At 38.3% G+C, this 16,016-nt stretch overlaps 2 protein-coding genes across 3 annotated transcripts; one reads left to right on the top strand and one right to left on the bottom strand.

Annotated features, from left to right (window-relative positions):
• Positions 1–1,801: 1,801 nt before the first annotated feature.
• Positions 1,802–2,830, bottom strand: LOC109242316. The gene is made up of 3 exons (XM_019409186.1): positions 2,502–2,830; positions 2,320–2,414; positions 1,802–2,271 (listed from the first exon to the last, which is right to left on the bottom strand). Exons 1-3 carry the CDS (start codon positions 2,828–2,830, stop codon positions 1,802–1,804), a joined length of 894 nt encoding a protein of 297 aa, XP_019264731.1.
• A 2,367-nt stretch (positions 2,831–5,197) lies between these two features.
• LOC109242320 lies at positions 5,198–7,918 on the top strand. Of its 2 annotated transcripts, none has more exons than XM_019409190.1 (5): positions 5,198–5,373; positions 5,471–5,523; positions 6,358–6,472; positions 6,805–6,848; positions 7,474–7,918. In XM_019409190.1, exons 1-5 carry the CDS (start codon positions 5,241–5,243, stop codon positions 7,597–7,599), a joined length of 471 nt encoding a protein of 156 aa, XP_019264735.1. In that variant the 5' UTR covers positions 5,198–5,240; the 3' UTR covers positions 7,600–7,918. The 2 variants fall into 2 exon arrangements, with proteins under 2 accessions (XP_019264735.1, XP_019264734.1); XM_019409189.1 differs by having other exon boundaries at positions 5,468–5,523.
• Positions 7,919–16,016: the final 8,098 nt, after the last annotated feature.

The raw sequence follows: 16,016 nt of genomic DNA, 5'->3' as shown, positions 1-16,016 counted from the left end.
ATGTAAAGTGTAAAATGACTTGGTGGAGTTGTGCAAAGATGCTGCTTTCTTTATTTCATTCATTGGAGAATATTACATGTTTCTGTTTGTTCCATACATACATTGGAGAAGTTCCAGTCTACCTAGTCCCTTCATTGTTCGGCCTGAAAAAGTAGTTGATAGGCGGGGCGATGAATTATACTTGAACTTCGAGACGTCCACTTCATCGCCTCATTAAAAACATCCCCGAGAAAACCCAATTGGGACAATACCCGGGTGAGGGAAAAAGAGTACGACTTGGAGGGCGTCCGTTTTCAGAAGAAGTATTTGAGGTGGGCGACGTTCCAATTGTTTTGTAGTAGCTTTCCCTCCATTGTTTCTAGTTGGAATGATCCTTTGTTTGCTACTGCCGTGATTTTGTATGGCCCGTCCCAGTTGGTTCCTAGTTTACCTTCTCTTGAGTCTTTGCTCGCCTGTGTTTTGGCCTTGAGTACATAGTCCCCGACTTTGAGTGGCCGTACTTTGGCCTTTTTGTTGTAGTACCGTTCTGATTGCTGTTTTTCGGCTATCATTCTTATGTAAGCCATGTCTCTTCGCTCCTCTGCTACGTCGAGGTCTTGTTTCCTGTTCTCGTCGTTGCTTGGTCCGCTTTCATTGGAGTATCTCAAACTAGGTTCCCCGACCTCGACTGGTATCATGGCATCAGTCCCATAGACTAGTGAATATTGCGTTTCTCTTGTGCTTGTTTTTGGCGTGGTGCGGTATGCCCACAGCACTTCTGGTAGCAATTCCGGCCACAATCCCTTGGCGTCCTCAAGCTTTTTCTTCAAGATGTTTAGTATTGTTTTGTTGGAGGATTCGGACTGGCCTTTACCGGCAAGGTGATATAGCGTGGAGAGTATTCGCTTGATGTGCCATTTCTCGAAGAATTCGGTGGTATTTTTTCCGGTGAATTGCCGTTGTCACAACTGATTTCTTTAGGGATGCCGAAGCGGCATATGATGTTTCTCCATATGAATGTGATAACTTCCCGTTCGCGTATTTGGGCGAATGCACCTGCTTCTACCCACTTGGAAAATAGTCAGTTAAAACGAAAAGAAATTGTATATTACCTCGCCCTGCTAGAAGGGTCTGACAATGTCCATTCCCCATTTGATGAACGGCCATGGCGATGTGATCGAGTGGAGGTGCTCGCTTTCTTGGTGTATCCTAGGAGTGTATTTATGGCATTGCTCGCACTTCTTGATGTAGTCGGCGGCTTCCTTCTTCATGGTGGGCCAATAATAACCCGCTCGTATGAGGAATCTGAAGAGGGCTCGGTTGCCGGTATGGGCACCGCAGTGGCCTTCGTGTACTTCCTCGAGGACGCATTTTGTTTGGTTCGGCCCTAGGCATTTCACCAAGGGGACTCCAAACGTTCTTTTGTAGAGGTCGTGGTTTGTGATGTTGTACCCGGCCGCCTGCATTCGAAGCTTTTTGACTTCCTTTTAGTCTGATGGGAGTATTCCCTCCTGCAAATATGTTATAATACGGTTGCGCCAGTCCCAAGTCAAATTTACAGAGTGTACCTCAAGTTGGTCTTTTGTAATGGCGTTGTAAGTTGTGTCCTGGTTCATGACATGGAATGTTGTTTCTAGGGTGACGCCCCCGGCCAGAACAGGCAGCGTTATCTCTCCTGTCGCTCGACTGCATTGTTAAAACCTGTTAGTGTTATGCAGCGTGGTACTATCTTGTCTTCGAGTCTCATTTGTACGAGAACTCGAGGGTGAATAATACATGCGCTGCTTTCGTCGTCTACCATTATTATTTTTACATCAGTATCTCAAATACGTAAAGTAATGACAAGAGCATCGAGGTGAGGAAAGGTCAAACTGTAGGTATCTGACTTATTGAAGATGATACTGTCTTCGAGGTCATCATACCGTTCGTGGGTGATCGACCGCTTCAGTTTATGTGTGGTGGTAAACTTCACGTGGTTGATTGTTGCTTCATCGCCTCCGCCGATGATCATTTGGATGGTGCCGGCGGGGGAGGGTGGTTTTGGAGGGCCTTGGTGTTGTTCTCGTCTGCGGCCGAATTTGCCTCTTCCTTGGTCTCTCATCACCTCCCTTAGGTGCCCTTGGTGAAGCATGTTCACTACTTTTTGTCGTAATGCTATGCAATCCTCGGTTTTGTGACCCTGCTCCTGATGAAATTCACAGAGGACATTCGACTTTCGGGTACTTGGGTCGGACTTCATCTTTTGTGGCCACTTCACCTTCGGGTCGAGCTTCTTTAGTGCGTAAACTATTTCTAAAGGGGAAACACAAAAATTGTGAGCGGATAAGAGTGGAGGCATACCTCTTTCGTTTTGCTGAGTCCCTGTATGCATCCTGGACGGCCCTTCCGTATGGCGAGGAGAGGGTGGGATAGTTGTTTTGACATATGGTTGATACCTGTCTCGATTGAGGCGTGGACCTGACTGGTCTCTTCGACCGTCATTACGATGGTCTTTCCTCGACTATATTTGGACCGACGTTAACCGTTGGGTTGGACCGTTAAGGTCATCCTCGTCTGCTCTCACCTTGGCGCAGTAGGCGTTGTGAATTTCTTCCCAAGTGGTGGGAGGGTATTTCATGAGCTTGCTTAATAACTTTCTGGTTGCTCTCGACCCGTTCTTGTTCAACCCATTTTGGAAAGCTGCCACCCCCATCCCTTCTGATACATTTGGTAAGTTCATTCTTACTCTGTTAAACCGAGCGAGGAAGTCCCTAAGTCCCTCGCCAGGCGATTGCCTAACGGCGAATATATCATTCACCCTGGCCTCCGCCTTCTTAGCCCCGGCGTGGGCGGTGACGAACTTGTCGGCCATTTCTTCGAACGTTGTTATTGATTGTGCCGGTAACTGTGAGTACCATGTTAAGGCTCCCCCTGTTAGGGTTTCGCCGAACTTCTTCAGCAACACTGATGTTACCTGCTCTTTTGAGAGGTCGTTGCCTTTTACTGCTGTGACATAACGAATGATGTGATCTTCGGGATCTGTTATGCCGTCGTATATCTTCAATTATGGTGGCATATTGAAGGTCTTGGGTATGGCATGTGGGGTTGCCTCCTCGCTATACGGTTGTTCGACGAATCGGCCGACATCCCGTTTTGGTAGCAGTTTCGGGGCGCCCGGTATCTAATCAACCTTTGATGCTCCCTCATTTGGTCGCGGAGCGCTTTATTCTCGTTCTCCATTTCTCCCATTTTCTTTAGAATGGCCGCGAGTGCGTCATTACCTGCATCAACAGCGATGTGAGTGTTACCTGTTGGGGGAGCGGGTTGCTCGTCGGCGGTTGCTGTGGTATCCGCTCGTGTGGCGTTTCTATTCGCCCTTTGAACGGGTTTGTCGAGTATGTTGTTTAGAGTACTTGTAAACCATTCCTCTAGTAGTGTTTTTACTGCGGGTGGTGCTTCCTCAGCTGTGGACGTGGAAGCTCCCCTTTCGCGTGAAGCGATCACTTCCATGGGGGGGGGGGGGGGGGTGAGTCACTTCGCCTGGGTGTAGCACTTGGCGTCACATTCTCCTCGTTTTCTCTGTTATCCTCGTTGATGGTGTTCATGAGGTTGGCGGTGACGCCCACCACTGCTTTCTGTCTTTCATCTCCTTTTCCTGCCAATGTTAGTTCGTGCAAACGGAAAAAAGATGGTTGTTGTCATTTTTTTTTTAATCTAGAAGGAACTAAAATTTTAACTAGAAAGTCCCCACAGACGCCGCCAAATTGTTTGACCAAAAAGTGTTGAGCTTTTTGTCAAAATAATTAAGAAAATAGAGGGTGAATCCTAGTTAAACATAATAAATTCTAGTTCTAAGATTGAAGGAGATCAGCGGGATGAGACCGTGTTCGAGAATAATAAATATCAGGTACGTGTTCAATGATCGTCAATGAATGTTATAATAAGAACATGCAATAAATGTAGATAATGTCAATAAATGTAATAAAGTGGAATTTATCACCCAAATGTTAGATGACTTGGGTGATTCTTCTCCTGACAGCAACATGGGATAATGAAAAGTGAGGATGGATAAGGAATCTTTGGATCTTGTAAACAAAGAGTAAACAACGTGTGTTGAGCAATATAATCGGTGAACAAGACAAACTTTTCTGTATAAAAGTGAAGATCCCTCCTTTGTTCTTTATCTCTTCCTATTTATAAGGGATATCCCTAAGAAACCCTAAAAAGTACAACATAAAAATATCCAATGGAATATTCCTTATGTCTATTACTAAACATATATATCCTACTGTTGCTTCCTTGCTTCCTTTACTTGACCTCGGCAATAATCCTTCTTAAGACGACTCCTCGCCATTGTGCCGTGGTCGACTCTGTCATCGACCATGTTTATTTGCAGTTATCAAGGCGCCCAAATTTAGACCAATACAAGTTGATTAGTTGACAGATCAATGTAATCCTCAAACTAGCTAATGCTAGTACTTGTACACAACACAAGACTATTAAACAAAAATCTGAATAGAAATATTGATTTCCCTTTGAACTTTGTTTCAATCAATTCTTAGTCGATTATATACCACTTTGATGATTTAATCAAGTTAGCATCCTTTTTATAACTCATTTATGTCAAAGGTAAATAACGATTAAAACCAAGACAGATCGAACGTGAAATCTGCCTCTGGCATGCATGTCAGAGACAAACTACAAAACACTGTCTAATTGAGATTACCGCATGACAGTCAAATATGTCTAATTTTTTTCCACTTCTTTTGGTACGATTAATCCTTGGGATGAACATGCATTTAATTCAAGCAACCTTAATTTGTGAAGGTATACTGCAAGAAGTCAGTACTGCAATTAAAATTGAAAACTGTTTTGAGAGGAGAAAAATAAGATTCTTACATATATTTTTTTTTTCATTTAAAACAATTTATGAATTGAGATTTCCGAAGTACTGTAAGATATTAGGGTTCATATTAGAATAAGACAGGTGTCGAGACCAGGGGCGGATGTAGCTCAATAACGCCGGGTTCAATTGATCCCATAACTTTTGCCGCGGGGCATAAATTTATGTACAATAAGTTACTAAAATTATAGATATAAACCCATAACTTTAGGATATAATAAGCAATACTAAAAACCTAAAGGTTGAACCCATAGAATTTAAATCTTGGATCCGGCTCTAGTTGAGACCTTAGCTTTGACTCAAGATTGATTTTTGAACTCTATAAAAACCGCTTCTCCTATATATATTACTGCCTCTCTTTTTTCATGAGGAAATACAAATGTTTCATGCTTTTGACAAAAGAAGAATTCTCTCCTCAGGAATGGCTTCAGTTTTTAGTTTCGTTGTGCTGGTAATACTCCATGTTATGATCATTGCTTTGTTAGTTCTACGACAGGGACATGCTCAGTTAGGTAAGTACACTATATATGTTCTCTATCACTGGCATATATTTTGACATTTTTACAGTATTTAATACTAACTGGCCATTTTTCCCCCTTTCTGAAGTAGGAGATAGAAGCAATTTTGTCACCATTTTGACAGAAGCAATTCTTCTAAAAGACGTAAGTATGAGTATGATTTTTGAAGCTTTTCCCTTTGCTTTGGTACAACGGAAGCATATTTTTCTTATGTAAGAATCATTTTTCAGTGTTTGATTAGTTATCTCACGCGTTTAAGCAGTGGAAACAGCTTCTTGCAGGCTGCGTACCATAGACCCTTGTGGTCCGGCCCTTTCCTGGACTCCGCGCATAGCAGGAACTTAGTGCACGAGGCTGCCCTGATTAGTTATCTCCGAGGAACATATTTTCCATTGAAAGGAAAAATTAAAATGACTTCCTCACTTCCGGGAATTCAATTTTCCAGCAACTCTAATCACTCTTAATCTCATAAGTATTTGCTTCAACTAACACGTGCGTAGATTATTGTTAATTTTTCTTACTCAAAAATTTCATCAAAACTCTCTTCAATAATATTAATTATTATTAATGTTTAATATATAAAAAAAATTCACAAATATTTTCCACTCGTCAAGCAGATAATAGAAAATATTTTCCATGGAAAATGACTCTCATTGTGCCAAATACCATCAATTATGGATTCTTGATTTTTACTACTCCCTCCGGTCCACAATAAGTGACCAATTTGCTTTTTTATTTTGGTCCAAAATAAGTGTCCATTTATATAATCAAGAAAGAATTCAATTTGTTTTTACAAAATTACCCTTATGTACATATTCCTAAAAAGTTTTCTTACTCCTCACATTAAATATTTAATTAAGGGTAGTTTAGTCATACTAGGTATTTTTGTATAAAAATTTAGACCGGAGGGAGTACTTAATAGTAGGAGTATTTTTTGTACGCTAGCTCATGAGCATCTCTATTCACAAATCTGAACAGGACGATATTATCATTACTTCAGTTGCTGGGGGAAGAAAAATGCTGATGGATCAATTTTCAAGTAAGGTAATGAAAGAAAAGCATATGTCTGACAGAAGAGCTTCAAATGTTGCAGGTACACAACAACTATATATCAAGTCATTTTCTAGCTTTTAATTAGGATTTAGTAACTTATATCTACTAACACTGTTACAAAACTTTACACATTAATTGAATCATGCTATAGAAAGTTATTAATTACCTTGTTTTTCATATTACTAGTTCTACTTATTATGAACAGTTATCTATAATTACCTTTAAATAATCTGATTGTATAAGAAATTTAACCTTATCGATTTTAGTTAGGCAATATTGATGTTGGGCAAGGAAATATATATTTGTATTTTATGGATTTTCCTCGATTAATTATTTGTTGAATGTTATGGTTCTGTATCGATCGATATATAGGAGATGCTACAAGTGAATCAAAGAAGGCTCACATGACTGCTCAGGTTTTCTTCTCTCTCTTTCACAAACTTCCAAGGGAACAAATTAACATACACACATCTCAAAAGATTCTATGGTTTTTGCTTAGTAATTAAGGGATTTTATATTTTGAATTTTTTTTAAGTGGTTATACAAATGAACAAAATCAGTTTAGTTTACGTACGTCCCGACCTAAGATTATGTCAACTTTTTCTTTAAGAGTTTAAGTTTTGTGCACCGATGATGTACCACTTTTTACGCTATCAGCCTAAGTTAATCACTTTGAAAACCTGAAAGATAGAGTAAAAAACATGTTATAACATATGTTAAACTATAATGAGTTGATGTAAAAAAAAATTATGTTGCCTATATATGTATAGATATACTCCTATAACCAGTGGCGGATGCACGTTGGGATTTATGGGTGCTTAAGCACCCATTAACTTTGAACATATTAATAAATTTATATAGGCAACTGTACAAATATTTAAATAAATATTGAGCGAGCACCCACAAGTAAATTCATTTTTCGTCTTCTTTTGAAGTTTTTATCGGCGAGCACCCATAATTTTAAAATCCTGGTTCCGCCACTGCTTATAACTTATATCCCTTCTTTATTAGTTTCGTTTTGATATACTGAATTTATGATAGGTGGATGGATCAAAGGAGTTTCGTGATGCTGAAAATGAAGTAGCAAAACTTATGAGCAAAGACTACAGTGGAAGAAGTGGACCTCGCCGAAAGCCGCCGATTAATAATCACAAGCCTACAGACTAATTAAACTAAAACATCAGTAAAATTCCATACTGACATAGTGACAATATACTGTTTGACATACTAGTTAATTAGTAGCAGTGTTTACATTTGGGCCTCACAATTTTGACCCATACAAGTGAAGGCCCAAATACTATACATAAAGAATAGATGATCTGATCGATAAGTAGTGTGTCTAGTAGAATCATGTTTGTCATTGTACATTTGTTATTCTTTATGTATTGTCAATGTAAGATGAAAGTCATTTTTGGGCGGAGTCTTTTTTTATGATGTAAGATGAGGCCGAGTATTGTCAATGTTACTAAAAAAAGTTTTCTATCAACTATCCGTGAAAAATGACTTCCCTAACTTATGGGCGGAGTCTTTTTTTTTTATAACTATATCTTAACTTTTAATTTCATGCATGTATTTGCTCCGCCTAACATTTAGATATTGTTATTAATCTTTAATATTCAAAATTTATCATGATAAGGCCCTTCAATTTGCTAATATTATCATTAATCTATTAATATTTTTTAGGAAAAATATCTTCTATGCACTCAACAACCAAATATTAAAAAATATTTTCATGATAAATGATAATACATATGTTGGGGTCCAACCTTGTGACGGATGGAATAGGACCAATGGGTCCCAACTCGAATATTACTACCTTTCTAGTTCCTAATTGGCATAACCTCTGCTCATAAAAAAGAATAAAACCCAATTTAATGCAAAATCATAAGTACTAACACAAATATTTTTAGATGATTCTGCATACACTTTTTTCTTTGGCGAAAAATAAAGAATAATATGAGAAGGACTTGCTTGAATCAAACATCTTTTTCTTTGACCACAACTTTCCAATTTTTTTTAAATGCTATAATAATAAAAAGTTGTATTTTTAGTACTACTTTTTATCTAGTTCAAAGTCATGTACTTCAAAAAAAAGATTGATAAATCAAATTTCAGAATTAAGAGCTCAAATGAATAATGTAGTGTTAGCCTGTGTGGGAAACGAAACCTATTTGTAGGTTGCTTTTTGTTTCAGCGGCTATTCAGAAAATTTAAATCCCCATCCAACTTAATGTACCTATTTAATTTAACATAATCCAATGATATTTGTATGACTAATTAAGAACGAAGGATGCGATCAGAATCAGATCATGTGTTGGAGTCGATGAAGATGAATCAGATTAACAGATCTGAATAGCACACATATGAGGCCACTAGGTTTTAGGCATGATTGCCCCTAGCCCACTTATAGGCTTGCCCTTTCCAGCACTATTATTCACATAGTGCATAGCACATGTTGAAGGTATTTTAATTATTTGCTCCATCCATGTATTTGTTCTATGTACAACTTTATACTAGCTAATAGGACATTGCCACTTGGCAATATAATATGCAGCCTTAGATTCATTTCCTTGTATATAATCCCAGGTATGTATAACAAATACACACATTATTGAAAATATAAAGAAGAAAATCTTCAAATTATTTTTCTCATTCTCTCATGGTATCAGAGCAGGTTTGATTCTGCTTCCTCAGTCATAAATCAGCTTTCCTTCCTCACTTTTCTTCTTCTCTTAAGCTTGCCTGCTATGAGTTCTTCACCACAGTCGGCTGATACTCTAGCTTCTGCTACTGCCACCACCAATATTCTTGCACATGCAGTTACCATTGCTTCAGGAGTGATTGACTCTACTCACCCTTATTACTACCTTCATCCTTCTGGCTATCCATGGGATGAACCTTGTGTCCTCAGCTTTTGATGGAAAAGGATATGGAGGTTGGAGATGGGCAGTTATCATTGCCTTGTCTGTAAAGAACAAGCTGGGATTTATCGATGGTACTCTTATTATCCCTAAGGCTGATTCTGCAATCCAGCAAGCCTGGGCTAGATGTAATGATATGGTACTTTCATGGCTGCTCAACTCCTTGTCCAAAGAGATAGCTGAAAGTGTTCTCTATTCACAAAGTGCAAAGGAATAATGGAGTGACCTGGAAGACAGATTTGGTCAGGCAAATGGAGCAAAACTGTTACAATTACATAAGGAATTAAGTTCAGTGGTGCAAGGAAATTCAAGTGTATCAACTTACTTCACCAAAATGAAGAGCCTATGAGATGAACTAGATGCACTCAACACATTTTCTACTTGTGTTTGTGAGTGTGAGTGTGGGGCAAAAGTCAAAAGTTTGAAAGCACACCAAGATGAGAGACTACTACAGTTCTAATGGGACTGAATGACATATTTATTTGGGTAAGGAGCAACATATTATTGTCATCGCCATTACCTTCCATTGGACATACATATTCTCTTGTAATTCAAGATGAGAAATAAAGGGAGACACATGCTACCCTTGCATACTCAGGGGAATTTGCTTCATTCATTGCTACAAACCAACCAGGAAACTTCAGGAAATTTAATGAGAACAGGATGCAGAAAACAAGTTTTGAATCTAAGAAAAATACAAGAATTTGTTCCTATTGCAAGAAGCCTGGACATAGCATAGACAAGTGCTATAGGATTCATGGGTTTCCAGCTGATTTCAAGTTCATAAGGCAGAAAAGGTTTCAGGGAGGTGCTCAGGCAAACAATGCTATACTCTCAAATGAGGAAAGTGAGCAGGGAGCAGAAAATGCTACAGGAGTTCAGAGTCTCACCAAGGAAAATGTGGCTGAGCTGCTGCAGCTTCTTCAGCAAATGAAAATAGGACAAAATAGTGCAGGAACCTCTGATGTTGCGGCAAGTGTGAGATGTGCTGGTATGACCAATTTCTTTGAAGATTTTGCATGTTTAATTCAAATCAATGATGAGTCTTTGATATTGAGTAGTGGAGCAACAAAACATATGTCTTTCAACAAAGAATTTTTCACAAATTTAAAAACCTTGCCTAAACCTCTCATTGTTAAACTCCCAAACTCTTACAAAGTTAAAGTGACTCATGTAGGAACTGTTTCCCTTTTGCCCAATCTCATTCCGAAATGTTCTTTTCATTCCATCCTTTAAATATAATCTGTTGTCTGTGCAAAAGTTGTGCAGACAACTCAAGCAATATGTTTTATTCACTCCCTTTTCCTGTTTCCTTCTGCAGGGCCCTTCAATGAAGAGCCTACTGGAGATTGGTAAAGAGGAAGGAGTCCTCTACATTCTTAGATCCAGACATACAACAACAGTGTCTAAAAGTTCACGTAAGCTTAGAAGAATTTTCATTCCAAGAAGGAATTTTGTTTCCAATCATGGTTTGCATTCATGTTTTAGTTTTTCTGATTCAATTGTAAAGGAAAAGCTGTGGCACTACAGATTAGGTCATATACCCCTTAGAAATGAAAAATGTTTCATCAGTTTCTATATCCAAGTGTTCCAAATTCTCCAGTCCATGCGTTATTTGTCCTATGGCAAGGCAGTCCAAACTTCATTTTCCCTCTAGTTCTATTTCTACCAAGAAAGTGTTTGAATTGATTCATGTGGATACCCGGGGATCATACAATAGTGTTACGTATGATGGATTTAAGTGTTTTCTTACAATTATTGATGATTTCAGTAGAGGCACATGGACCTACCTACTAACCAACAAATCCAATGCATTCACTATTATAAAAGGCTTTCTAGCTATGGTAGAAAGGCAGTTTAACAGCAAGGTGAAAACTATAAGGTCAGATAATGCTTTTGAATTGGGAAGTGGGGAACATTCAATCAGAATTTTTTCAGTCACAAGGTATTATTCATCAGACCACTTGTGTGTCCACACCACGAGAAAATGGAGTTGTGGAGAGAAAGCACAAGCATCTTTTAGAGACATCCAGAGCCTTGTTATACCAATCACACCTACCTATATCATACTGGGGTGACTGCCTTCTTACAACAACCTATTTGATCAACTGATTTCCTTCAACTGTCTTAAAGCTTAAGACTCCTTATGAAGTTCTTTTTACAAGCAAGCCAAATTACTCTAATCTCATATGCTTTGGGTCTTTATGTTTTGCTTCTACTCTCTCAAATCATAGAACTAAGTTTGAACCAAGGGCTACACCTTGTGTGTTCTTAGGTTATCCTCATGTAAAAAAGGGTTACAAAGTGTTAAACTTCAAGAATTTAAAGCCCTTCATTTTTAGAGATGTTGTATTTCATGAAGAATTCTTTCCATTTGCTTCTATTAAGTCTAATTCTCCTTCTGATATTTCTTTACCCAATGCTAAAGTTATTGTAAGTAACCAAAATCCTGAAACTTCACCTTTTGCTAGCAGATCTTACACTGAAGCTTCCCAAGAGCCTACTGAATCATCAATTGATTTCTGTTCTTATCCCATTTCTTCAATTCATCCTAGCACACCTATTCCCTCTATCTCTTCTCTAGGTTCTCTCCAGATTCTCCAGTATCATCTAGTCAATCACATACATCTGCACCGATTTTTCCTTCTTTAGATTCTGAACCTATGATGGATTTTCTTTTTAGAAAGTCTACCAGACCACACACCACTCCATCTTATCTAAAGGATTATCTCTGTAATGCACTCCAACTCACAGATGTTAGCAACTCTTGCTTTCTTACACCTGTTACACCTACTTGTATATCTTCAGTGAACTATCTTCTACTAATCAACATATACTAAACACATTGTCTAATATACAAGAACCTACCAACTATTTACAGGCAACACATCACCCAGGGTGGCAAGAAGCAATGGACAAAGAGATTGAGACACTTGAACTTAATAAGACTTGGGAAGTGGTTGAATTACCACATGGGAGGAAAGCTTTATCATGCAAATGGGTGTATAAGGTTAAACAACATTCAGATGGAAGTGTGGAAAGACTAAAGGCAAGATTGGTCATTAGAGGAGACATACAGAAAGAAGGAATAGACTTCAATGAAATTTTTTCACCTATGGTGAAGATGACCACAATCAGATGCATACTGGCCATTGCAGTAAAGAAAGGAGGGGGTATATACCAGCTCGATGTGAATAATGCTTTCCTACATGAAGATCTAAATGAAGAAGTGTACATGAAATTCCTACCCGAGGTTGTACCTCCTTCACCTACTCATGCATGCAAGTTAAAGAAATCGATTTATGGGCTACGACAAGCATCTCGACAATAGTATGCTAAACTTACAACTGCTTTGAATTTTAAGGGATTCACTCACTCATTAAACGACTATTTATTGTTCCTTATAAAGTCAGATTCTTCCATTTCTATAGTGGCTATCTATGTGGATGATATACTCTTGACAGGAAATGACAATGCAGAATTACATACGTTGAAACAATTTCTCAATCAAGAATTCAAAATAAAAGATCTCGGGGACTTATATTTTCTTCTAGGGATGGAAATTATCCGAGAAACAGATGGACTCATCCTTTCTCAGCACAAATTCACTTTAGACCTTCCCCAAGAATTTGACTCCCTCCATTTGTCACATGTTTCTTCTACACTCGATTCATCTACTCGTTTGTCACACAGGGAATCAGTGAAGGATCCCACCTTGTATCGTCATCTCCTTGGCAAACTTAACTACCTCACTCACACCCGTCCAGACTTATCGTTCACTGTCCGGCACCTCGGACAATACATGCAGGACCCACGACAGCCACACCTAGATGCAGCATTCCGCGTGCTTCGCTATCTGCTCAAAGATCCTGGGCTTGGACTTTTTATGTCTTCTTCCTCCTCATTCAAGCTCCTAGCTTTTTGTGACTCCGATTGGGCCACCTGCCTGGACTCGAGGAAATCGGTGAGTGGTTTTTACATTTCCCTTGGTACCTCTCCGATCTCTTGGAAATCCAAGAAGCAAACTTCCATCTCACTCAGTTCGGCCGAGGCAGAATACAGATCTATGTGGTGAGTGGTTGCAGAGCTTACATGGTTGGTTCATCTTTTTTAGGATTTGTCAATTCCTATTTCCCTTCCAGTCACTCTTCACTCCGACAACCAACCAGCAATTCACATAGCAAAAAACCCCGTTTTTCACGAACGGACGAAGCACGTTGAAATCGACTATCATTTTTGCGCGAACAATACCTAGCTGGGCTGATTTCGTTATCATTTGTTCGATCTTCGTCCCAGTTGGCAGATCTCTTCAAAAAACCACTCACATGACCTCTTCATCGTGATCTTTTAGGCAAGTTGGGTGTGTTTTCTACCTCCTCCAACTTGAAGGGGGTGTTGGAGTCGATGAAGATGAAAAGATCTGATTAACTTATCTGAATAGCACACATATGAGGCCACTCGGTTTTGGGCATGCTTGCCCCTAGCCCACTTATAGGCCTGCCCTTTCCGGCACTATTATTCACATAGTGCACAACACATATTACTCTGTATTTTAATATTTGCTCCATCCATGTATTTGTTCTATGTACAACTTTATACTAGCTAATAGGACATTGCCACTTGGCAATATAGTATGTTGCCCTAGATCCATTTCCTTGTATATAATCCTAGGTATGTACAACAAATACACACATTATTGAAAATATAAAGAAGGAAATCTTCAAATCATTTTTCTCATTCTCTCATGGTATCAAAGCAGGTTTGCTTCTGCTATCATTTTCAGCTTCCTCAGTCATAAATCAACTTTCCTTCCTCACTTTTCTTCTTCTCTTAAGCTTGTCTATTATGAGTTCTTCACCACATTCGGCTGATACTCTAGCTTCTGCTACTGCCACCACCAATGTTCCTGCACCTGCAGTTACCATTGCTTCAGGAGTGATTGACTCTATTCACCCTTACTACCTTCATCCTTCTGGCTATCCAGGGATGAACCGTGTCCTTAGCTTTTGATGGAAAAGGATATGGAGGTTGGGGAAGGGCAGTTATCATTGTCTTATCTATAACGAACAAGCTGGGATTTATCGATGGTACTCTTATTATCCTAATGCTGATTCTGCAATCCAGCAAGCCTAGGCTAGATGTAATGATATGGTACTTTCATGGCTGCTCAACTCCTTGTCCAAAGAGACAGCTGAAAGTGTTCTCTATTCACAAAGTGCAAAGGAATTATGGAGTGACCTGGAAGACTAATTTGGTCAGGCAAATGGAGCAAAACTGTTCCAATTACAAAAGGAAATAAGTTCAGTGGTGCAAGGAAATTCAAGTGTATCAACTTACTTCACCAAATGCTTGTCCTATTGGCAATGCCTAGCTTTGAGGTTGTATAAACACTTCTCTGTTTAAAGAATAGTAACGGCTAGATAGAGGGTGCTCGAACCAGCATATATATATATATATATATATATATATATACTCTTTGTGTGTCAACCAATTCTCAAAATTATCACAACGGAGTTCTTTTCAAAAAAAAAAAACTTTATTCCATTGTAGTTGACCTCCTTTTGAATTTATTTTTTATTTTTTATGTGAGGAATGAACTGGTGAATAAAATTATTTCTTTCTCAAATAGACACAAGCAACAGCTAATTTAATTCCCTCAACCAGTTCAGACCGTAAGCCAATACGCACGTGATCGCTAGCTATCACTAGGGATGGCAATGGGATGGTGCGGGTGCGGGACGGTGCGGGTTTTAGCTTATGCGGGTGCGAGTCGGGGGTGGATGGACGCGGGGCGGTGCGGGTGCGGGGCGGGTTGAATTTTGCGGGGCGGTTGCGGGTATTGGGATAATTTTATCTTTCCTAGAATCTGATTATAAAATTCTTCCGCTAAGCATGCAATTTTGATCAATCTTCCTTATTAATTCCTTTAGGCTTTACCATATTATATCCGGTGTTTATTCCCTCATCTTAAATTGATATATTACAAAAAATTTGCTATATTTAGTTTGCATTATCAAATCAGTTATGCATTTAGATCATCATTATTACTATAAGACCAATTCACTTAATTGAATTCATATTTGTCCAGAAACTAATCCTAAGAAGATTTAAAGATGATCAGTAGACATAATACCAAAACGTTTTACTCCTTCAATTTTCTGGGTTTGCTTTCTTTCTAATAATGCTTTTGATTCTTGATTTTAAAAGCCCTAAAATTAAAAAAACAACTAGGTCTGTTAGTACAAGTTAACAAAAAATGTTTAGGGTAAAAATACTTATTAAAATTAAAAATTAAAAAAAAAAACGAAAATTTTAAGTACTAANAAATCATTTACCCTCCTCAACTTTGTGTTAAAAATCAAACTCCCCCCTTAACTTTGAACAATAATCATTCTCCCCCTTTATCCTACACAATATCTTTTTTGCCCTTGAATTTTTAATTTTCTCCTCAATTCAATACTTTTTTATTATATGATATTTTTTATTATGATTTTAGCTATAACTTAAATTGTAATACCTATTATAAATTGTAATTAGAGTTCATTAAAATTATAAGTAGAATGAGTAATTAGAGTCGATCAATTAAAATTATCTTATCTTTATGATTGTTATTTTAATGTAATGCATATTAAATATATATTTAAGCTATATTTTCTTAGCGAC

Source organism: Nicotiana attenuata, unplaced genomic scaffold, assembly GCF_001879085.1.
Source record: "Nicotiana attenuata strain UT unplaced genomic scaffold, NIATTr2, whole genome shotgun sequence".
NCBI lineage: Eukaryota > Viridiplantae > Streptophyta > Magnoliopsida > Solanales > Solanaceae > Nicotiana > Nicotiana attenuata.
This window is presented reverse-complemented; position numbering and strand designations above follow the sequence as displayed.

Bases quoted from the DNA above. Each gene is read 5' to 3' on its own strand.
- LOC109242316 (XM_019409186.1), bottom strand. From the start codon at position 2,830: ATGGCCGACAAGTTCGTCACCGCCCACGCCGGGGCTAAGAAGGCGGAG. The intron at 2,415-2,501 runs GTTAACGTCGGT...CAATCGAGACAG, and splicing joins CTTAACGGTCCAACCCAACG to GTATCAACCATATGTCAAAA. The intron at 2,272-2,319 runs GTATGCCTCCAC...TTTCCCCTTTAG, and splicing joins GACTCAGCAAAACGAAAGAG to AAATAGTTTACGCACTAAAG.
- LOC109242320 (XM_019409189.1), top strand. From the start codon at position 5,241: ATGTTTCATGCTTTTGACAAAAGAAGAATTCTCTCCTCAGGAATGGCT. The intron at 5,524-6,357 runs GTAAGTATGAGT...AAATCTGAACAG, and splicing joins AAGCAATTCTTCTAAAAGAC to GACGATATTATCATTACTTC. The intron at 6,473-6,804 runs GTACACAACAAC...ATCGATATATAG, and splicing joins AAGAGCTTCAAATGTTGCAG to GAGATGCTACAAGTGAATCA.